At 43.8% G+C, this 22,878-nt stretch overlaps 3 protein-coding genes across 17 annotated transcripts in view; 1 reads left to right on the top strand and 2 right to left on the bottom strand.

The window, feature by feature from the left end:
• The window catches only part of LOC145543166 (uncharacterized), a 47,702-nt gene extending 35,172 nt beyond the window's left edge, over positions 1 to 12,530 (bottom strand). For 4 of the 5 annotated variants that reach the window (XR_014080514.1, XM_081583789.1, XM_081583790.1 and 1 more), the window contains exons 1-3: positions 8,012 to 12,530; positions 5,559 to 5,630; positions 403 to 474 (exon numbers count right to left, since the gene is read on the bottom strand). Coding sequence is in view for 4 of the 5 variants with exons in the window: in XM_081583789.1 (XP_081439915.1) it covers positions 403 to 474; positions 5,559 to 5,630; positions 8,012 to 12,423 (4,556 nt within the window). In the remaining variant the exon portion in view is untranslated. The remainder of the gene's footprint in view (positions 1 to 402; positions 475 to 5,558; positions 5,631 to 8,011) is intronic. The other variant, XM_081583792.1, reaches the window with a different exon arrangement.
• LOC145543169 (reprimo-like protein) overlaps positions 1 to 22,878 on the top strand; it is a 125,892-nt gene that overhangs the window by 99,993 nt on the left and 3,021 nt on the right. The gene's annotated exons all lie outside the window — the stretch shown is intronic.
• Positions 14,774 to 22,878, bottom strand: part of LOC145543171 (Golgi SNAP receptor complex member 2-like) — a 31,608-nt gene continuing 23,503 nt past the window's right edge. The window contains exon 7 of the transcript XR_014080516.1: positions 14,774 to 15,006. The gene's annotated coding sequence lies outside the window, so the exon portion shown is untranslated. The remainder of the gene's footprint in view (positions 15,007 to 22,878) is intronic.

Genomic DNA, 22,878 nt, shown 5'->3' with positions numbered 1-22,878 from the left:
CCTCTTGTTTTTTCATTTACAGCCCTTTAAAAATCATTTTTAACTTATGGGCTGTATAAAAATGGACCATGGGCCAGATTTGAGTCATGAACAAAATATAAGCAGATAGTATATGAACATTTATATATAAGGTTCACATGGGAGGCTATAATTGCTCAGATCCCATTACTACTTTTCCTCTACAACTAAAGGGTATTTTCCTATCTATATCTTGTCTAAATAATTAAACTAAAAAATGAATAGGGGGTATTTAACGGTAGAGATGGGCTAGGGCCCTACACAGACTTACAAAATTATAGAATTGTATGGGTGGAAGAAATTGAAGAGACTATCTATTTTGAACCCCGTAGTTACTTTATAAAGAAGATCTCATAAATAAATATGATTCACTAATTAACTTACAAATATTGGAGGGATAGCAAGCCTTCAAATGAGTCTTTGCGTAATTCAGTCAAAGAATTTTCACTGAGAATTCTGAAAAATGAAAAGGTTATTTCTCAATCAAAACGCAAAATAACTACAACCATTTACTACACAGTACTTCTGTAAGTAGAGGAAGCTAAGTAATGGTGCCATCTAAACACCCTAATTCTTATTTAAGTTAGGGATGGCGATTTCTGCTCTGTTTTCATTTAAACCTTTCTCCTCACATCTTTTGCTGTGTCCATCTCTCTCCATCACACACACACACTCCATCCACTCTTCCCACCAAATCATACAGATCATATAGTTAATGCCTACTCTCTAGATCACAGGATTTCTGTTAGAATCCAACTGTGGGCAGCACCAACATTGCAGAGGAGTCCTTCCCTCTTCTCTTTTCCCAAACCTTATTGGGAAGTTCCACACAGAACTGTATCAGGGCTGCAAATGAAGCCATTTGATTTTTTTCCTCTAGTAAAACTTTTTTGAAAATTATTTGAATATTTTAAAAATATGCATAAAATATATACAATTGTTCAGTTTAATAATTATGAAACAAATCCCTGTGTGATACCACTCATGTCAGAAAAGAATCCTGTCAGCATCTGAGGAGTCCCCGGGCAGACCTTTCCAATCACAGCTCTCTCTCTGACTTTAGTACACAAGAAACTCTATAAAGATGTCAGAGGTCAGTTTCTCTTGCCTGCAAGAATCCCCTTCCTTGTGATATTAACAGTGGTACATCCTTCAGGAGTCTTGGGGATCTGAGCATATGCTATGTTGCCTTGTGAATATTTTCACTGAGTTCTGCATTTAAAACATTGTTTTTCACTCATAGTGTATCTTGGTCACATATTTATATTAATTCCACCTCATAGCTTGATTCTATCTCATAAATTAATTCTTTACTCATACCTTATGAGAATTAAAGTATCACTACCTGGAAACTCTGCAACTCAATTATAAGGTGGTTCATATTATATAGAATACAGGCATGCACATTTTTAAAGGATCACTAAAACAAAAACACAGAAGACTTTCTTCCCACAGAATTCCCACAAAGAACTCTTGGAGTCCTGAAAATGCTTCAAAGATCCTGACCTCAATTTGAAATTCACCTTGTTAGAAAGAACAGCAATGACGGACAGGTGAAGAGGGAATGGTCAACAGATGGTGCTAAGACTGATTCTTTCCTCACCTCTGTTAAGTAGTGGTTTCATATTTCCATGGAAATGATCCAAAATGAAAAAACAAATCAATATGTCCAACGACGTTTATAGTAACCCTTTCCATAACTTTTAAAGTTGGAAAGAACTCTACCTCCCCACATCACATAACAAAACTGTGTACACCATAGGTAATATACAAAAGTCACATGAAATAATGATACATGAAAAAGGTCAAGACAGAAGCGACTCCACGGACTGTAGCCCGCCAGGTTCCTCTATCCATGGGATTTCCCAGGCAAGAATACTGGAGTGAGTTGCCATTTCCTCCTTCAGGGGATCTTCCCAACCCAGGGATCGAACCTGCATATCTTATGTCTCCTGCATTGGTAGGGGGGTTCTTTACTACTAGCTCTACCTGGGAAGCTCAAATCAATATGCCCAACGACATTTATAGTAATCCTTTTCATAACTTCGAAAGTTGGAAAGAACTCTACCTCCCTGCATTGTGTAACAAAACTGTGTACACCATAGGTGATTTACACAAGTCACAGGAAATAATGATATATGAAAAAGGTCAAGACAGAAGTGAAACTCGTATGTACTAGTTATAAGTCTGAACACTGACAAGGACTCAATCAGACAGTGAAGAGATGGGGCTGATCATTAACTCTTCATGGCACTGTCTTCTTTGATTGGCGGATGCCCATATCAGACTAGTTGGAATTTGAATATTGTGGGAGGACAGAGAGTAACCAAGAATATGTATTTTAAAGTAATGGAGTTCCTTTTTGTGAACTTGTTTGGCTGGCAGGATAGTAAAATTTTTAAAAATAACAGTAATAAATTCAACCTAGAAGTAAAGTTTAGAATGAGAATGTCAGTCACCAAAAAGTACCCCCAAAAGGAGCTTCAAATAAGCAACTAACTGAAATAAAATATACTGATCTGTAGAACTTCAAATATTCATTCTGACTGAGGCAAGAAATTTAAAACTACGGGGAATCAAGAGTTAAAGCCAGATCGAAAACTTTCTCACACCATGAAAATATCAAAACCAGGCATGAAGTAACGTTTAAGAAACATCCATGTTTTACTTCTGACCAGGGTTCTTGTCTAAGGCAATCTTCTAAGTTTCACATTCATTCTTGGTTCTATATTCATAGACAATTATCCTTTTCTCCATTCTGAAACTTCCAGGAAACTGAGAGGCCTCAGTGTGTGTTTGACTCAACTATACATATAATGCAAACAGCAGGCCATTCTAGAAGTGATTTACTCGACTTTCTCTACTTTCTTTCTCTCCAAAGGACTCATCAATGCTTAAAATTATATCTATTTATCTATTATACTTACTTACTTATTTTTATACATATCCCCTGAGAACTGGAATACTTGGTCTGTTTTGTTTGGGGCCTGTCTCCCTAGCATGTAAAACAGTTCGTGGCACATAGGAGACACTCAAAAAATATTTATGAATGAATTCAGAAAGTGATGGGTTATCAACTATCTGATACTTTTATTTAAAACAAATCATCCATTTGCCATCATTCACGAGGATAAGTACAAGAAAAGAAATGTCTTCTCCCCTACATTTGTGACTAAATCTTTTGAGAGAAGAATCCATTGAGAAGTTCATAAAAACAATGTCCTTTCCCCTAGAAAACTGCACTGTCTTGAACACATGTAAGAGTATACGTGCAATCTCCATTCATGGGCCATCCTTTTAGGGCAGAGGTCTATGAACAGAGGAGACTGAATTCAGAGGGCTAAACTTGGACGGGAAACAAAATTACATCTCAATTTTCACAATCTCTCAATAAAATCAGCATTTCCTTCCATTATGAATATAGGCAACAAATTGCAGTAGATCAGCAGTAGCTAACTTGGTCCCCAGCAGAAATCACACACCATTTCATATCACATGTATGTTGCAGATATCTCAAAATATCATTTATTCACATCACTATCCCGAGGTATAATATTTATTGACCTACTACTATCTTGTTATTTAATGTGCTAAAAGAAGCATATTTATTACTATATCACTAATTTTTAAACTATTCTGAAAAATAGTCAGTGTTTCAATATAGTCAGTTTCCTTTGTTTTCCTATATATTTTTAACCTATTATACACTTTAAAACATTATCCCAAGAACATAAGCTTCTGTAGATTATACGCCAAAGAGACATACACGGGGGATTAGGAGGGAGATTAAAAACTTCTGCCCTGGGGAACCACTGCCACCAAGTTAGGAACCTCTGCTTATAAGGTATAAACCTCAAGCTGACTTAGAAATGGGATGGGGAGGGAGGTGGAAGGGGGGTTCTGGAAGGGGAACACGTGTACACCCATGGTGGATTCATGTCAATGTATGGCAAAACAAAGAAAAAAAAAAAGAAAGAACTCTTCAGATCTCACCAGATTCATGTTACACTGTATCACTTCCCAAACACAGGCTTTTTAACAATTAACTTTTGAATTTCAATTTATTTTTTTACAAAATATGTAGTATATATTCACATGGCTCCAAATCCCAAAGATATATAGTACACAATCCAAACGTCTACCATTCCCCTCTGCTCCTCAGAGGAAACTAATGTTAATCTAGTTCTTGTGCCAAATGACTTTCATTCTTCTCACAAGTTTGGGAAATAAAACCTCCAAGTTAGATACTGTCATGGGAAATACAAACTACATTTTGTAGGTACGAAATCTGTAAATTTTTTTAAATTGCCTGGTTCTAGCATTTTTTCCTTACCAATAAGATAGTCAGACTAAGTAAACATGTCTCTAAGGGTAGTCATAATCCCTATTTTCAGATTGACTGTTATGTCTTTTATTATTAATTCAGAATTCATTTATGACTGGTCTATTCAAGTTGAATGAATGATATGACCACAAACGGTCATGAAAAATACTAGTTAATTACTTTGAATGTTTTTTTCCAAAATCACTTATGTATCTAAGCAGACTTTTTCTACAAATCAATAAAAAATAACAGTAACAGAAAAATGGACCAAGGACAGACAATTTAGAAAGACAAATGTTCAGTAAACATATACAGATATTTAAATTCATAAGTGATTAGAAAAATTCAAATTCAGATCAGACCTCTTTGATTCACCCATCAGATCGGCCAAAAAAAGAGCAGGGGAGAGGGTGGAGACTATCCAGTAGTAGAAGGAATGTGGGGGAAATGAATGTCATCATGGCATGTTGATTGGAGTAGAAGCTGGCACAACATTTTTGAGGGCAATTAAAAAATTATATCTACATAGTCTTCACCCCAACAATCCCATTTCTAGATAGCTATTCTACAGAAACACCTGACCAGATTCACAAAGGTGACTGTATGAAGATATTCATTGCATTAATGCATGCAACAAGAAAACTGGACATACAAACATCCTTCAATAGGGGCATTATTAAACTGTGATACATTTATACTATGGAATATTACGCAGGAGTTGAAATGAATGGGGTAACCCTCTATGTACTAGGAATGAAAGAAACCTAAGATATCATGAAATGAAAGAGTCAACTTGCACGATGTTTCATTTATGTAAGAAGATAAGAAAATCATACAACAAACCTATCTGTTCGTTATCTGGAAATATATATGTATTCAAATGTATAGGGAAGAGTCTGGAAGGATATATACTAAACTTAAAGCAGCTTGAATGGGGTTTAGGGAGCAAGGAGGGTTTTCACTATACCTGTTATTTTTACATAGTGAGAATATAATCATGCAATACTCATATAATGGAAAATAAATGACTGATTTTAAAGAGGACCTGCCAAATTTAATTTTTAAAATAAACACAGAATTTCAATTAATAGGTTGCTTTGGGAGATGAAAGGGGAAATACCTTTTCTCACAGCTATTGACCTCAAAATTCTGGACTAAGAAGGATCTTAAAAGACAGTTAGCAGTTTGTATTCACATTTTGAGAGAATATACTCACAGTTTCTCAGCCCAACGGTATGCCTTCCATGTATTTTCATCAATGTAAGAAATATAGTTTCCTTGGAAATTTCTGTGAAGAAACACAGGTCATATCTTTGAATAGGTAGGAAAGGAATGAAGAGAATAGGTAAAAGAACCATGGCCACCTTGTGGGGAATATTCAAACACAGAAAAAACATATCTCTAATTCCCACAGCTTCCCAGTGTGTGTGCTTAGTCCAATTCTTTGTGACCCTCTGGACTACAGCCCGCCAGGCTCCTCTGTTCATGAGATTCTCCAGGCAAGAATACCGGAGTGAGTAGCCATTCCCTTTTCTAGGGGATCTTCCCAACCCAGGGATCAAACCTTAAATGCTTAAGATGGAACTCATCTTCCTGAAACCAGCTCTCCTTCCCAAATGCTGTATTTCCACCTGTTATACCACTATCATTCTCCCCATCATGCATGCATGCTAAGTCGCTTCAGTCATGTCCAACTCTTTGCGACTCCATGGACTGTAACCCGCCAGGCTCCTCTGTCCATGGAATTCTCCGGGCAAGAATACTGGAGCGGGTTGCCATCTCCTTCTCCAGGGGATCTTCCCAACCCAGGGAATGAACCCGTGTCTCTTATGTCTCCTGCTTTGGCAGGAGGGTTCTTTACCGCTACTGCCACTTCGGAAGCCCCATCAACATACACAATTTTTCTCTTTCCCGCATATCCAAGTCCCCCAACACTAGTCAATGACTACATCTAGTCGGTTTTGCCTTTGTCATGCTCTCATGATTTTATTTCTACTCCTCTCACCACCACTCTAATTCAGCCCTTTCTCACTCTACCGCTAGATTTTGCTAGACCATTCTATTTGGTCTCCCTGAATCAAGCTTTCCTCTCAAGATCAGTCTACATATGGAATCTTAAATAATTCTCTTGTTTTAATCATTTGTCTTTTTTGCTTGAAAACGTTCAGTGGCTCCGCATATCTTACATCATAACTTTCAAGCCTCCATTAGGACAGCCAAGGTTTTTCATAATCGTAGCTTTCATTGTTCTCTAACCCAATTCTTTTGGGCTTCCCTGGTGGCTCAGCAATAAGGAATTCACTTGCCAATGCAGATATGGGTTTGATCCCTGGGTCAGGAAGATCCCTTGGAGAAGGAAACGGCAATCCATTCCATTGCCTGGGAAATCCCATGGGTGGAGGTGCCTGGTGGGCTACAGTCCACAGGGTCAGAAAGAGTCAGATATGACTTAGTTACTAAACCACCACCACCAACCCACTTCTTTTTACAGCCAGACTAACCTATGAAATCCTGATCATCCTCGCAGGCACACATTTGCCGAGACCGTGCTGTTTTTTCTTTAACAAATCACAGCCAATGTTTTAAGTCCCAGCTGAAGTTTTTAACTTATCCATGAAGCTTTCCCTGACCTCCACACCATAATAATTACAGGTTCTGGTGAACTACAGCACATATCTGTATCTCTTTTAATGCTTAACTGCATATTATCTCCCTTTTAAAGCACATCCCCTTTCTTCTCACCTATCATTGTCATGTTCTGCAGACAATGTTATACTTCTGTGGCACCCACAGTACTTAGCCCTGTGTTGGGTACAAAATGGGTGCTATACATAGAAAGTCAGGGGACAAAGGTGAGTTCTAGATGTAACTGAGGAACTGAATATAATAATAGCTAACACTAACATATATGCTAGGCATTGACGTAAGAGTTTTACAAGTATTGTGTGCGTTAGTCGTTCAGTTGGGTCCGACTCTTTGAGACCTCATGGAACCTGCCAGGCTCCTCTGTCCATGGAATTCTCTGGGCAAGAATACTGGAAATGGCAATTTCCTTCTCCAGGGGATCTTCCTGACCCAGGGATCAAACCTGGGTCTCCCGCATTGTAGGCAGATTCTTAACCATTTGGGGCACCAGGAAAGCCCGTATATGTTAGGCACTGATGTAAGAGCTTTACATGTATTAACTCATCTAAATCTCACAACAATCCTATGAGATGATGACTATCATCATTCCCACTTTACACATGAGGAAACTGAGTCACAAAGCTAACAAATAACAGACCTGGGTTCAAACCCAGGCAGTTCAGCTCTGGAATCTCTACTCCTCACTATTTGCTGTTTCACCACCAATGAGGTGGGGAGAGGGACATGTTGCTGTAAAGAGGATGGAGCAAAGACGGGAGAAGAGTAGATGTTAAGGAATTAAATGATGGGGTAAAAAATAGAGAAGGAAAAAGAATAGGGGTGATTATAAGTAAAAGACTGGAGAAGAGGGAACAATATAGTAAGGAGGAGAATGAAGATAAGGAATCGTTGACAAACAAAAGGTTAAAAATAGCAAGTCAGTCAATGTGGGTTGGGGAGATGAGAAAGACCCAGGAAAACCTGGAAGAGGGGCTGCCGTGTTAGGCAGGATACAGAGAACAAATAAAGAAAGGCCATACTTACAAGACGGTGAAGGTGTCATTGTAAGAGTTGGGCCCTGGCTCAGGCACTCTGTGGAGCTTCTGCTTTGCACTCAGACCAACACACGACAGCGTCTCATTTTTGCAGGTACAGAGCTTACATACATTGATGGTTGTGGTGGCATTCTGTACTGGTTGCTTCTTTCCTAGTATATGTTTTACACCAGGGGGACTTTTTGGTTCCGAAAATGCAGTCAAAGAAAAAAGAACCTTCCTAGATGACCTTGGCTGCTGAGATATGCTAACTCCCAGGTCCACAGTTGGGACTGTGGCTTGAGTCAGGTTTGGTGGTGGAAGTGTCACCTCCGGGGAAACCGTGGTCTGCCGCAGGGCGGTAGAATATTCAGACACCATAGCAGGTTCCGGGGTTATGGTAAGCTCCAGGTTCGCATGATGAGTTGTGAGGGTGGGTGATGTTGGAGCCTGACTTTGATCCTTACTTGGGGTCTCCTGTAGGGTTGGAGGAGGTTCAGTCTCTGTATTATTCACTGCGGTAACATTCACTTCCACGTCCAGAGGTTGAACTGTGACCTGAGTCAGGTTTGGATGGGCAAGTGTCCCCTCAGGCTGTTCTGGAGGAGGAGCTGTGGTCTGTGGCAGGACAATAGACTGTTCAGACGCCGTAGCGGGTTCTGGAGTTATGGTAAGCTCCATGTCCACGTGATAAGCGGTAACGCCGGGCAATGCTGCCTCGAGTGCTGGACCTGTCCCCTCGGAATACAATGGAGGCTGAGCTAAAACTTCCTTAATGGGTTTTGGAGGCTGAGCTTGGGTCTGTTGCATGGTTGGAGAAGGTTCGACCTCCACAGTGGATTCCGGAGTTAGTGTGAGTTCCAGGTCCAAAGGTTGAAAGGTGACCTCACTCAAGGTTGGGCGCTGAGACTGAACTGGCGATGGATGTGGCAGTGTTAACTCGGGGTATGGTGGAATAGCTGCAGTCTGCTGCAGGCCTGTGGAATATTCAGCCTCTGTCATAGGTTTCAGAGTTGTGTTAGGCCTCTGGCCTGATGGTTGAACTGTGACACTGGGCAGCAGTTGGCTCTGAGCTGGCATTGGAACAGTCACCTCTTGCTGCAATGGAGGCTGAGCTGGGGTCTCCTGCATGACTGGAGAAGATTCAGCCTCATTCGTGGATTCTGGAGTTATGGTAACTTTCAGGTCCAAAGGTTGAACTGTGAACTCCGTCAACTGAGGCTGAACTTGCTCCACAAGTGTCACCTCAGAGGGGTTGGGGCGAAGAGCTGTAGAAGATTCAGCCTCTACAGTAGGCTCTGGAGTTACAGTAGGCCCTGGGTTGAAAGGCTGAACTGTGATGCTGGGCAGTGTTAGATTCTGAGCTTGATACTGGCCTGGAATTGAATCAGCCACAACCTCGTTAGGTGGCTTCACAGGCTGAAGTGGTAGCTCCTGCATGGTTGGAGAAGGTTCTTCCTCCTTGGTGGGCTGAGTCTGAAGCACCTGCTGTGTGGGAGAAGACACCACCTCCTTGGGGGGCTTGAGAGATACAGTTGAGCTCCCCTGGGGAACTGGAGACTGAGCTGGGCGTCCCCCCTGGGCTAAAGGAAGCTTGACCCCCCCAGGGCGATCTGGAGTATGAGCAGTGGTCTCCCGCTGCACTGGAAAATGTTCAAGCTCTTTAGTGGGGCCTGGAGTTAGGGCAACCGCCAGATCCATGGATTTAGCGGTGATAGGAGCAAACACTGGACCCAGAGGTGAGACTGGTACCTCATTCGCTACTGCAGGTTGAGTAGCAGCATTGTTGGTGTCCTCTAGAGGCTGAGCTGGGTGCTCATGCTGGACCAGAAAAGGGTCATTTTCAGAGGCAGTCAGTGGCTGACTTGAAACCTCTTGCTGGACTGACAAAGGTTTTAACTGCCCAGGGGACACTGTAGACTGAGCTGAGGTTTCCTTTTGGGGTGGAGACGTTTCAACATTATTAGTGAATGTTGGAGTGATGGTGAGTGCAAGATCCACAGGTTTGACAGTGGCACTGGGCCGCTGCAGACGCTGACCTCGAGAAGAAACTGTTGTCACATGATGTTCTGGAACGATAACTGTAATTTCATTAGAGAGCTCTGGACGTGGAGCTGTGGCCTCCTGCTGGGGTGGAGAAGGTATAATCTCAGGAGCCTGTGAATCCTGAGCTGAGGTCTCCTGTTGTTCTGAAGGTGTAATCTGGGTAACAGCTTCTGGAGATAGGACAGGAGCTGGCACTTGAACTGGCAAAGGTTCAACTTCCTCAGGTGACTGTGAAAGCAGCGTGGGGGCCTCCAGCGGGGATGTGGAAAATTCTGCATTAGTAAGGGGCACTGAGGGCTGAGCCAAAGGCATCTGCTGACTTGCAGAAAGTCCTGCCACCGGCATGGGTTCTGTGGTTACAGCAAGCTCTAGGTCTGCGGGTTTGACGGTGACATTGGATATGCTTGAATGTTGAGTAGGTTGCTCCAGCAGGGTTGTAGCAGATTCTGTCTCCATTGGAGACACAGCTAGGGACTCCTGCTGGGTGGGAAAAGATTCAGCCTCATTAGGGGACTGTGGAGGTGGAGGAGCATCTTCCTCCTGGACTGGAGAAGGTCCAGCTACTCCAAAAGAGCCTGACAGCTGAGTCAGGGTGTCCTGCTGGGTGAGAGAGGGTTCAACTTCCCCAGTAGGCTCAGAAGGCTGAGTTAGTTGCTCCTGTTCACTTGAAGAAGGCTCAGCTTCCTCAGGGGGCTGGCCTGTGGTCTCCTGCTGGGTTGGAAAAGCTTCAACTTCCTCGGTAAGCTCAGAAGGCTGATCCAGTTGCTCCTGCTCAGTTGAAAGCTCAACCTCCTCCAGGGTCACTGGAGGCTTCTGCTGCGTTTCAGGAAATTCAGTTTCCTTAGTGAGCATAGGAGTGACAGTAACTTCCAAATCATGAGATTTAAATGTAACACTATGCAGATTTGAATGAACCCGATGCTGAATGCCAGGTAGAACTACTACCTCATCGCTAATTGGAACTTGGAGTTCATACTCAGTAGGGAATCCTGGAGCTTGAGTTGGGGTCTCTTGATGGAGCAGAGGAGATTCAACCTTCTCGGGGTGCTTTACAGGCTGAGATAGGGCCTCTGGCTGGACTGGAGGAGTTTCAACCCCGTTTTGTTGCTCTGGAAACTCAGATGGGGCCTCCTGTTGGGCTGGAAGAGGTTCAATCTCCTCAAAGTGCTCTGGAGGCTGAGATAGAACCTCCTGCTGGACTGGAGAAGGTTCCACCTCTTTAGTGACTTCCGGAGTCAAGGTAAACACCAGATCCAGAGGTTTAACGGTGACATTGTGCAAGTGTGACTGCTGAACTTTACGATGCGCTACTGGTTGAGCTACAGTCTCCTTAGGTGTCTCCAAAGGCTGGGCTAGGGCCTCCTGAGGGCTTGAGGTTTCCACTTCCTCGGGGGCCTCTGAAGTCTGAGACAGAGCCTCCTGGTGAAGTAGAGGTGGTTCTACCTCTTCGGTGGGCTCTGGATGCTGAGCCTGGGCCTCTTCCTGGAATAAAAAAGATTCAGCCTCCTCAGGCGTCTCTCGTTGGGAGGAAGATTCAAACTGCTCGGTAAGCAATGGATAGCGAGTGTGGTCCTCCTTCTGAGATGAAGAAATTTCAGCCTCAGGGGGCTCTGGAGGTTGATCTGGGCTCCCCAGAAAACCCGTAGGTAGGCTCTCCTCAGGATAAAAGGCATCCATACCGGAATCTGAATAATCATCCTGCAGTTCTTCTGGACCCTTATTTTTTCCCCCAAGTTGTCTTGTAGTTCCAACAACAACTTTGGCAAGCTGTCGATGCTTAACGAGATCTTTCTTCAGGTTTGAGGGTGAAACAATAAACTTCGTTGGTTTTGAGCTCTTACTACCTAGAGGTGGAACAACTATTTCAAATGATGGATGATTTTCAGTCTGATCTAGATCTATAGTTTTAGCCTTACTTTTGTGTTGAGGAGGCAGAACCAAGCCTTGATTCTGATCCCAGTCTAGCACTGGAACCGCTGCTGGGAGCTTTAAATGCTGGCTTAACTTGTCATCCAGATCCTCGTGTAGAATAGCATACTCATCTGGCTCTGCCAACAGCTCTCCAGCTGAATCCGAGTCCAGGTATGGAACCAGAGTCTCAGGCAAATCCTCATGAGGCAGGGCCAACATGTGGCCTGGAGAGGAGGAAGTCAAGTAATTAAAGTCCCCCGGCTCTGCCGGGGGTGTGAGTGCATGGGGCAATTCGGGCGGGAGGTCAGAGGAGGGTGAAGACCAGGGCTCAGTCAGCCCTGGGGGGTTGGGGGTCAACTGGAGAGGGCCCTGGGCCCACTCCAGAGGCTGAGCTGCCTGAACCAAAAGCCACAACGGTTGCCAGGTAAGGAGGAACCGTGGCGACCAGAGGCGCAGGCGACACATTATATGCAAAGGCTCCCGGGCGCAGCGACCCAGGTCTGTGGGGCGCGGGCGCCGAACAGTTAATGTGAGCTCGCGATGCGCGCGCACCCCTCCCCCGCGCCACGTCCAGCCCTTTGTTTACGCCGCCTTTATTACGTTAGAACCAATCTGCGCCATCTGAGTGAGCCTTTTTCCCAGTCACCAGGGCGCAAACCAAGCCATCCTTCCTCTCGCACAGGTGACAGTGACCTCCGGCCGGGCCCTCGCCCCAGCCTCCCCCAGCCCCTCCCTGGCTCCACGCAACCAGGCAGGATTTGGGCTGCAGACCTAAATGGCCCTGGACGCTGGCAGCCCAGGGGTTGGGGGAGGAGTGCAAGGGGATGCAGAGTTTCCCAAGGAAGCCCCAGAGGCCAAGCATCCGGGAAATTCAGAATTGCTAGTCCAGTTCTGGCACTGTGAACTCTTCCTCCTCAAAGCTGAAGTCTGAGAGGCTTTCTTCCTCCCCTTGGCCACACGGCTTCCAGGAAAAGCAGCTGACCTGCCAAATGAGCAGCACCAGTAAGGGTGGTGGGAGGGGAACACACCTGACAATTTTAAAGTTATTCTAAAATGTTGCCCTATCCTCTAAACTCTCAGTACTCAGGTCTGGTCATTAATTCACCACTCTGCTATTAGGGGTTACCACCAAATCAGTGATGACTTCAAAATTTCTGTAGGAGAGGCTTTGGGCAAGTGAGCAAGCCATTCTGGGAAAGAATGTCCAACCAAGTGAAAGGCCCTTTACATTACCATGCGAAAACGTGCCCCATCCCACCTTGTTTGAGCACAGCCATTAATCTAGAAAACATTGCAGTGTCACTTTACAGAGCCCTACTCTGTGCAGACACACGGAGAAAACACGTAAGATGTTAGAAGTCAGCATGTTAAGTAATTTTCTTGAAATACTGTAACTAAGCACGCAGTTTACTTTCTTCACAGTCCTTTTAAATAATCTATCCTTTTTGTTTCGCATGACCTCTAACATCTAAACTCCAAGAGAAAAGGAGCTGCTTCTTATTCCCGCTGTCCAACATAATGGTTTTTAAATGGAACTGATTCCAAGACTGGCCTCACTTAGCAATGGATTTGTTTTTATAACCAGGTTTCCAAAATCTTTAGCATCAATACCGAATCCTTTCCTCTCTCATTTCACAGGAAGCTAGCCTTCTGAAAGCCCAATGTTTGATATGTTTGAAGTTTCCGTGACTTATTTGATTTAAATTGAATTAAAATAATTATTTTGTGAAGGAAAAACTTTCAAACTTTTTACGTTTTTCAGAACATAACCACCTTTTCTTTCTCTACTTTCTTCTCTTCAAAACAAACTTTGCAACATTGGGATCGGTTAAATAATCAGAAATCTAGCCCCAAATTAAGTTCTCAATGACATGAAACACATTTTTTGCCTTTCCTTGCCATATTCCAGGTAACAAAGAGGAGAGGAAGGAGAAGTACAGGCTCCTTTTTTCGGGCATTTCCTTGAATGGTGCAGACTACTTCAATTACATTCTATTGGCCAGAACCTGACCTAGCTGCAAATGACAATGGGAAATACAGTCTTAGTTTCACACATTCATGAATGGGCCCAACTAAAAATCAGAGAGTCTATAAGTGAAAATCAGAGAACATGTGTCCAGGGACTCAAAGTATGATATAAGGCAGAGTGAGCAGGGGGCTCACACTTAGACCCAGGTGCTGGGGTGTAGCTGTTTCCAGTCTCTGCTGCCCTAGGTCCCAGGGTTTGGGTGGAATAGGGTCACATGAATTCAGCTGTGGGGAAGGAGAAGGTGTTGAACCCAGCCACAGGGCCTGACTGTCCCTGAGTACCTGCCACTGCAGCAACAGTGGGCCTTTTACAGCTAAGTGCAGCATCAGCCCTGGAAGAAGTGTCTGCTCATTGTCAAGGACAGGCACAGACTCAAAGGCCAACAACTGCTTAATGCTGTCAAAGGAACTCTCAAGATGAGTCCAAGGGTCACAGATTGCCTTCTCCCAGGAGGCAGCGATGTGGTTGAGGACAACTGCCTTTTTTTTTTCTTTACTTAAAAAATAATTTTTAAAAATTTACTATGGAATAACATGTAGAAAGAAAAGTACAGGAATCATAAGTGATCTTCACACACGGTGATACTGTTTACTTTTAGAAGTAAGACCCCTTCCAAATAAAACTAGAATTCATATAAACAACCAGTAAGAGGGGCATCTTGTTAGTTACATACATTTTATAAATTCAAATGTACATTTTCTTTTTAAAAAGTCAGAGGTTATGGATCATACTTATTTTTGGTTTTGTTTCTGATCAGCCTCAGCACCTGTGGCATTCAAGTCAAAGTTTTGTAGAACCAACCAAATGTCTTTATGAAACCCTAGTTTCATAAATACAAGGAATACAGTTTGAAAACCATTGCAATGTGATAAATTCTTGGAAATATACCTGGTGGAAGGCCTGAACCATTTCAAAGCAGCTTATGGAGACCTCCCTGGCGGTTCAGTGGCTAAGACTTTGTCTTCCAGTGCTGGGGGTGCCGGTTCCATCCCTGGTCAGGGAGCTGAGATCCCACATACCTTGCAGTCAAAAAACCAAAACATAAAATAGAATAAATATTGGAACAAATTCAATAAAGACTTTAACAATGGTCCACATAAAAAAATCTTAAAAAAAAATAAATAAAAGCAGCTTGTGTATGTCATTTCAGCTGTCAAATGACCTTGAAGAAAGAGGGAAAAAAAGACATGTTTCTAATATTCAAATAGGTGTGAACAGCTTCCTGTTGTCCAATTGGCTTTGTGGGGTGAATGTTTTAGACACTGGTTCCTAGCGTGGTGTGAATCACTTCCTTCCCTTGTCTCATCCCTTTCAATGATTTGTAGAAGGTTCTCCAAGGTTCTCCCATTGCACATGCTCATTATGGCTTTCAGTCAGAAACATCAATAAAATGATCATCTTATTCTCTTTTTTCTTCTAGTCTTACTGAGATAAAATTGACATACAGCAAGCACTGCATAAGTTTAAGGTGTACAGCATAATGATTTGACTTACATATATCATGAAATGATTATCACAGTAAGTTTAGTGAACATCCATCATCTCATAGAGATACAATAGAAAAAAAGAAAGGAACCTTTCCTTGTGATGAGAACTCTTAGAATTTATCCTGTTAACAACTTTCATATATAACATACAGCAGTGTTAATTATATTTATAATGTTGTACACTACATCTTTAGTACTTCATTATCTTTAAATATTTGTTTTTTAATATATATATATATTTTAATATTTGCCAGGTCTTAGTTGTGGCATGGAAGATCTGTTTTCTGACCAGAGATCGAACTCAGGCCCCCAACACTAGAAATGTGGATTCTTAACCTCTGGACCACCAGGCCAGTCCCCTCCCTGCCCACTCTTCAGCCTGCTCTCTCGACACTCCGAAGCGCTGCAGCCTCACCCCTGGGTCCCTGCGACCACAGCCCAGGGCTCCCTCAGGTTTCAGAGCCACAGCAGATGCTGCTTCGCCTACAGATTGCTCTTCCTGCCCCTTTTGTCTGAATTTTCCTGTGTACCTTTTCTGACTCAGTTCTCCTGTCACTGTTCCCCTAGCACATCATACAGAACTGTAAGTGGCCAAGGTCACTGTGCCCGGACAGTGGGAAGGGGTGACTGACTCATGTGGGATGCTGTGAGGTTCTTCGCTTGACCCTAAAGCAGCCTTGGTCCTCCCCCTCTCCTCTCCACAGTCTGCGATATTCCCCACAGCATCTGAACTAAACAGGGAACCACAGACTCCCTAGAGCCTTGTCATTAGGAGCTGGCATTTTGCTGCATTCCCCCTGTTGTGACGACTGGCATTGAAGCTGGTGCCAAATGGGCAACCCAGAAGGATCTTTCTTTTCCTTTTTTCCTTCCTTCAGGCTTGTTCTTTAGGCTTGAGAAGCCAGATGCTTTGGGGTTTAATTACACGCTGCAGTTAGAAGCACAGAATGTCAGAGCTGGAAAGGAAGAACCTTATTATAAATAATCGCTGCCAGCATTTATTGAACACTACTCTGTGCCAGGCCCTGTGCCAGGCCTGTTTCCAGGCATTACCTCGCTTAACCTTCCCAACAATTCCAGGAGGCAGAAACCATCGTCATCCCTATTCTGCAAGGAAGGAAACAAAAGGTTTTCAGGAGATTACAGGGCATTTCCCAAACTGTGCTGAGTGGTACACAGTGGCAAAAAACGTTTATGCAGGTTTTTCCACAAGATGGTATGGAAAAGACCAAATGAACTATTTGGCCAACCCATATTAGTTGCTGGTGAGGAAAAAAGCATCCCATTGTTACACAGGACATCCAGCATCACCCTGGGAAAGTCACAGTGCACATCAGTATTCGAAAGGCTCTGAGAAGTCCTGTAGTGAAGAAACCTGTTGGGGTCAGTGTCACTTCTGTGGGCACCTCACTGGGACTGCTGATCCAGAATACACAGTTTGGGCAATGCAGATCTTACCCAGGCTTCTCATCTTACAAATGGGGTAAGAAGGGCCTAAGATGATGGCATCTGGTCCCATCACTTCATGGCAAATAGGTGGGGAAACAATGGAAACAGTGACAGACTTGATTTTCTTGGGCTCCAAAATCCCTGCAGATGGTGACTGCAGCCATGAAATTAAAAGACACTTGTTCCTTGGAAGAAAAGCTATGACCAGCCTAGACAGCATATTAAAAAGCAGAGACATTACTTTGCAGACAAAGGTCCGTCTAGTCAAACCTATGGTTTTTCCAGTAGTCATGGGTGGATGTGAGAGTTGGACCATAAACAAGGCTGAGTACCAAAGAAGTGATACTTTTGAACTGTGGTGTTGGAGAAGACTTGAGAATCCCTTGGACGGCAAGATCAAACCAGTCCAAAACTGTGCTGAGTGGTACACAGTAGTAAAAAAAAAAAAAAGTTTGTTCAGCTTTTTGTTAGTATCGATTGCCAGGTGGACCTATCTGAACTAAAATGTTTAAATCCAAAGGTATTTTACATTATCAACCTTTCCAAAAAGGTTAATAAAGTGCTTCCTGCATTCTATCAATTCTATCAAAACTATCAATCAAACTATCAAAACTATCAGTCCTAAAGGAAATCAATCCTGAATATTCATTGGAAGGACTGATGCTGAAGCTGAAACTCCAATACTTTGGCCACCTAATGTGAAGAGCCAACCCATTAGAAAAGGCCCTGATGCTGGGAAAGATTGAAAGCAGGAGGAGAAGGGGACAACAGAGGATGAGATGGTTGGATGGCATCACCGACTCAATGGACATGAGTTTAAGCAAGTTCCAGGAGTTGGTGAAGAACAGGGAAGCCTGGCGTACTGAAGTCCATGGGGTCACAAATAGTCGGACATGACTGAGTGACTGAACGACATCAATAAGAAAGGCTCGGGTAATGCTTGAAGTACAGACCAGGCACAGATCTTGGGCCCCATGCTCTCTGCACATCCACCCCACCCCTTCCAGGAAAGAGAGAGTGGAAAAAGGCAAATCATGACCCATCTGGCCCCACTTCCTGTTTTTATAAATAAAGTTTTATTGAAAATGATTAGATTCCGCTCCCTTGATTTACAGATGAGCCAATCAAAGCCCAGAGAGGATAACTGACTTGTCAAAGGTCAGGCAGACAATTAGGGGCAGAAATAGATTCTAGATCTCCAAAAACCAGGTATTCTCTGAAACACAAATCAGACAGGTGGCAGGAGGTGACGTGTGAAGTTCCTGATACCTGTGACATCTCCTCACAAGTTCTCCACTGCACAGTACTCAAACAAATACATCGCACTTTCTGCTACGGCATGAACACCCCCCAAGGCATTTCTCTTGCTGCTTTGGGCAAAACCACCTCTGCATGAACAGCCAGGCTCCTCTGTCTTCCACTCTGTGTGCATGAACAGAGCAGGGGCCAACCTCGAAACCTCTGGAGGGGCAAAGGCTGAACAGGGCAGTCCGTGTTTACTTAAATTCTGTACCAGATGCAGGAAATCATTATCAACTTCCCCTCTGCCAATGTGAAACGTGAGATCATTTGGACAGGACCTGGGCATAAAGCAACCTTTGCCCACTCCAGGAAGAGTTTGCCAAATGAATGCCTAGCATAAACAGGAGCCCCAGGGCAGCTGTTTGAAACCACTTTAGAAAATCAATTCTTTTCAAGGGTTCTTGGGCCTGCCTGAAACAAGCTATGGTACAAGGATCACCTGTTGCTATTTTGTGCGTGTGTAGTCATGTATGGGTGTGAGAGGTGGACCATAAAGAAGGCTGAGCGCCAAAGAATTGATTTCAAACTGTGGTGCTGGAGAAGACTCTTGAGAGTCCCTTGGACAGCAAGGAGATCAAACCAGTCAGTATAAAGGAAATCAACCCCGAATATTCATTGGAAGGACTGATGCTGAGGATGAAGCTCCAATACTTTGGTTACCAGATGCAAAGAGCCAACTCACTGCAAAAGACCCTGGTGCTAGGAAAGGTGAAAGGCAGCAGGAGAAGGAGATGACAGAGGATGAGATAGGTGGATGGCATCACCGACTCAATGGGCATAGTTTGAGCAAACTCCAGGAGGTACTGAAGGACTGGGAAGCCTGGTATGCTGCAGTCCACGGGATTGCAGAGTCAGACACAACTGAGCAACTGAACAACATGTTCGTGTGTACAGTTGAATATGCAAATAAAATCATTCTGACCTCTTCATTAAAATGCAGGGAGCACTTTATTAACATTTTTGGAAAGGGTGACAATGTAAAATACCTTTGAATTTAAACATTTTAGTTCGGATAGGTCCACCTGGCAAGTGATACGAATTGGGGAGGTTTGATTAATCTCTGAATCTAGGGGAGGAGGTGTCTCACTGATCCTGCAGGAAGGCCAAGGCAGGCCTGAGAGCTAAAGGCTCATCTAGAAACAGCTGCGGGGACAACAGTGGCCTCTGGGTGGAGGTTCTTCCTGGGGCAGCCAGACTGCCCAGATGGCCTTTCCAGATCTGGTAGAGGCAGGCTTGTCACTGAGGTGGAGGGTAAAGATAGTGCTGTGTGGGAGGCAGCTGGGCCCAGAGGCACTGGCTTCCTGGTTCTAGGGAGGGAGATAGCCTGCAGACAGGCACCTTCTTGGGCTCCTGAGGCCCCTCCCGAGTCCTGGGGCCTGGGGCGGGGCTTTTCTCTAATATCAAAGCACACTCCTATATTCATCATTTGTCCCCCCGCTCTCCCTGCCCCCATGAGCAAACAACTTGCTGGAACTGGAATGAGCTTGGGCTGGGTTATAAGGTAGCTAAGGGCTGAAATTCTGGCTGTGCCAATTACTAGCTCTGTGACCTCAGGCAAGAATTTTCTCCTTTCTGAGCTTCCATTTTCTCATCTCTCCAAAGAGGCTCCCGGTTTCTCTCAGTAAGGCTTGCTGTGAAGATTAAATAACAATTTCTACCCTGCAGCCTCATTCTTCTGCCTCTCTCCCTTCCACCAGCTGCTCACCTTCCTGCACATGCCTTTTTTTTTTTTCTTTTTGACCCCACCTTGTGGCATATAGGATCCTAGTTCCCCAACCAGGGATGAAATCCACACCCCCGTGCATTGGAAGCGTGGAGCCCTGATCACTAGAACGCAAGGGAAGTCCCTCCAGCACCTTCTTCAAGAGTGGCTCTGAGGCAAGGCAACTGCATGTCATGAGGACACTCAAGCAGCCCCTCAGGAAGGTCTACACAGCTGGGAACTGAGCCTTTGAGACAACAGCTGTGTTGAGGAATCACGTTAGAAGTCAATCCTCTACCCCCTACCATGGAGCTTTTATGTGACTGTGACCCCAGCCAACCCCTTGACTACAACCTCATGAGAAACCCCAACCCAGAACCACTCAGCTAAGCGGCTTCTGGTTTCCTGGCCCTCAGAAACTATTGCGAGATAATAAATATTTGCTAAATTTGAGGGTGATTTGTGATGCAGAGATAAATAAGTAACGTATTTACCTTTCAGGGTTATTGTATGAATTAAGAGTTAATGCAGGACTGCCCTAGTGAGTGGCTCAGTGGTAAAGAATCTGCCTGTCAATGCAGGATTCCTGATCTGGGGAGATCTCACATGCCACGGAGCAGCAAGGCCCGAGCCCCACAAGTACTGAAGCCCATGCGCCTAGAGCCTGTGCTCTGCAACAAGAGAAGCCACCGCAATGAGAAGCCCATGTCCCACAGCTGGAGAGTAGGCCCCGCTCACTGCAAGAAGATGAAAAAAAGCCTGAGCAGCAATGAAGACCCAGCACAGCCAAAAATTAATTAATTAATAATAAAAAGAATTGAGGGCCCCAAAGAGCTTTAAAATAAAAAAAAAAAAACAGTTAATGCAAGGAGTTCCCTGGCGGTCCAGTGGTTAGAACTCTGAGCTTTCACTGCAAGGGCACAGGTTCAGTCCCTGGTCAGGGAACTAACGTCCCACAAGCTGCATGGTGTGACTTAAAAAAAAAAAAAAATGCCAGTCAAATGGCAACCAGACTTTCTGGGACCAGTGCTTCCAGAAAGGGCAGAAAGCAGAAGCAGAAGGAGGGAGTATCTGTCTGGGTCCAGGCTAGGTAGGTCTCCACTCCTGAACTCTGGGGAGGAGTCTGACACACTGAATATACAGACAATGGCCAGACCATATATAAAAACAGCACTCTGACTCACTACCTATAGCAACAGCCCAGGAAGCCAAACCACAACCCTTGTAGCAACCAGCAAACGGCCAGACATTGATCAATGACAAGCTTCTCTAATTTTGCCCCCACTTTCAACATAGTGGAGAAAGTTAAATATGCTCCCCTAACCAATCACATGGGATGCCCCCCATCTAGTCTGCCCACCTACACCTTTTCCAAGGCAGCAGTCTCCAATCAGGGCATATGTGAAGCCTACCATTTCCTCCCCACCTCAACGATAAAGCTTTCCCACTCCTCTGCCTGCCTTTGTGTGTCTGTCAAACTCAAGTAAATATGGCTGACTCCCTTGCTATAGCAAACTCTGGAAAAATGGACTTTGCTCATTCTCCTTTGGGTGATCTTTGCTTATTTCCACAAGACCAAGTTCTCTCTCTCCCTTCCTTCTGCCAGGTCATAGACGACATCTTTCTCTCCCACCAGGTGTCCAGAGAAAGCTGCTCAGGGATGATGGGAAACAGTTACAACTGAGTGTAGCTTTGGATGTGGTATATATACACAATGGGATATTACTCAGCCATCAAAAAGAATGAAATAATTCCATTTGCAGCAACATGGATTGATCTAGAGACTATGATATGTTATCTATGACATCCTTTATATGTGGAATCTAAAAAGAAATGATACAAATGAACTTACAGACAAAAAAGAAACCGACTCACAGACTTTGTAAAGGAGCTTATGATTGCAGAGTGGGAGAAGGATGGGGGGAAAGGATAGTAGGCAGTTTGAGATGGACACGTACATGCTGCTATATTTAAAATGGATAACCAACAAGGACCTACTGTATAGCACATGGAGCTCCTCTCAATGTCATGTGACAGCCTGGATGGGAGGGGAGTTTAGGGGAGAATGGATATGTGTAAATGTATGCCTGAGTCCCTTCACTGTTCACCTAAAACTATCACATTATTAGTCAGCTATACCCCAATACAAAATAAAGAGTTAAAAAAATACTATATGATATAACATATATGTAGAATCTAAAATAGATGATACAAACCAATATATCTACAAAACAGAAACAGCCTCACAGATGTAGAGACCAGATTTGGGGGGTAGAGGATGGAAGGAATGGGAGTTTGGGATTAGCAGAGGCAAACTGCTATATAGAGGATGGATAAACAAAAAGGTCCTACTGTATAGCACAGGAAACTATATTCAACATTCTGTGACAAACCATAATGTAAATGAATATAAAAAAGAATATATTATATATATATATGCATAACTGAGTCACTTTGCTGTACAGAAGAAATTAACACAACATTGTAAATCAACTAATTTCAATAAAATTTAAAAAAGAAGAGTGTAGCTTTGGAACAGGATAGATCTAGGCTCAAACTGTGACCCTGATGCTTAACTAGCTGTGTGGGCTTAAGTAAGTCAACCACTCTGAGCCTCTATTTCCTCACATCAAGGGTACATTCACAGTAAGAATTCAGTGAGGGACTCCCTGGAGGTCCAGTGGTTAAGTCTCTGCGCTTCCAACGTATGGGGCATGGCTTTGATCCCTGGTTGGGGAACTAAGATCCCACATGCATGCTAAACGGTGTGGTCCAAAAAAAAGCATTCATTGAGGTAATATATTTGATGCACTGAGCATACAATAGGTGCTTAATAAAGGAAAGGTTGGACTTCGCAGATGGCAAAAGTGGTAAAGAATCCACCTGCCAATACAGGAGACATAAGAGACACAGGTTCGATCCCTGGGTCGGGAAGATCCCTGGAGGAGGAA

Source organism: Giraffa tippelskirchi, chromosome 3 (assembly GCF_054371585.1).
Source record: "Giraffa tippelskirchi isolate mGirTip1 chromosome 3, T2T-mGirTip1v1.2.pri, whole genome shotgun sequence".
Classification (NCBI taxonomy): Eukaryota; Metazoa; Chordata; class Mammalia; order Artiodactyla; family Giraffidae; genus Giraffa; species Giraffa tippelskirchi.
This window is presented reverse-complemented; position numbering and strand designations above follow the sequence as displayed.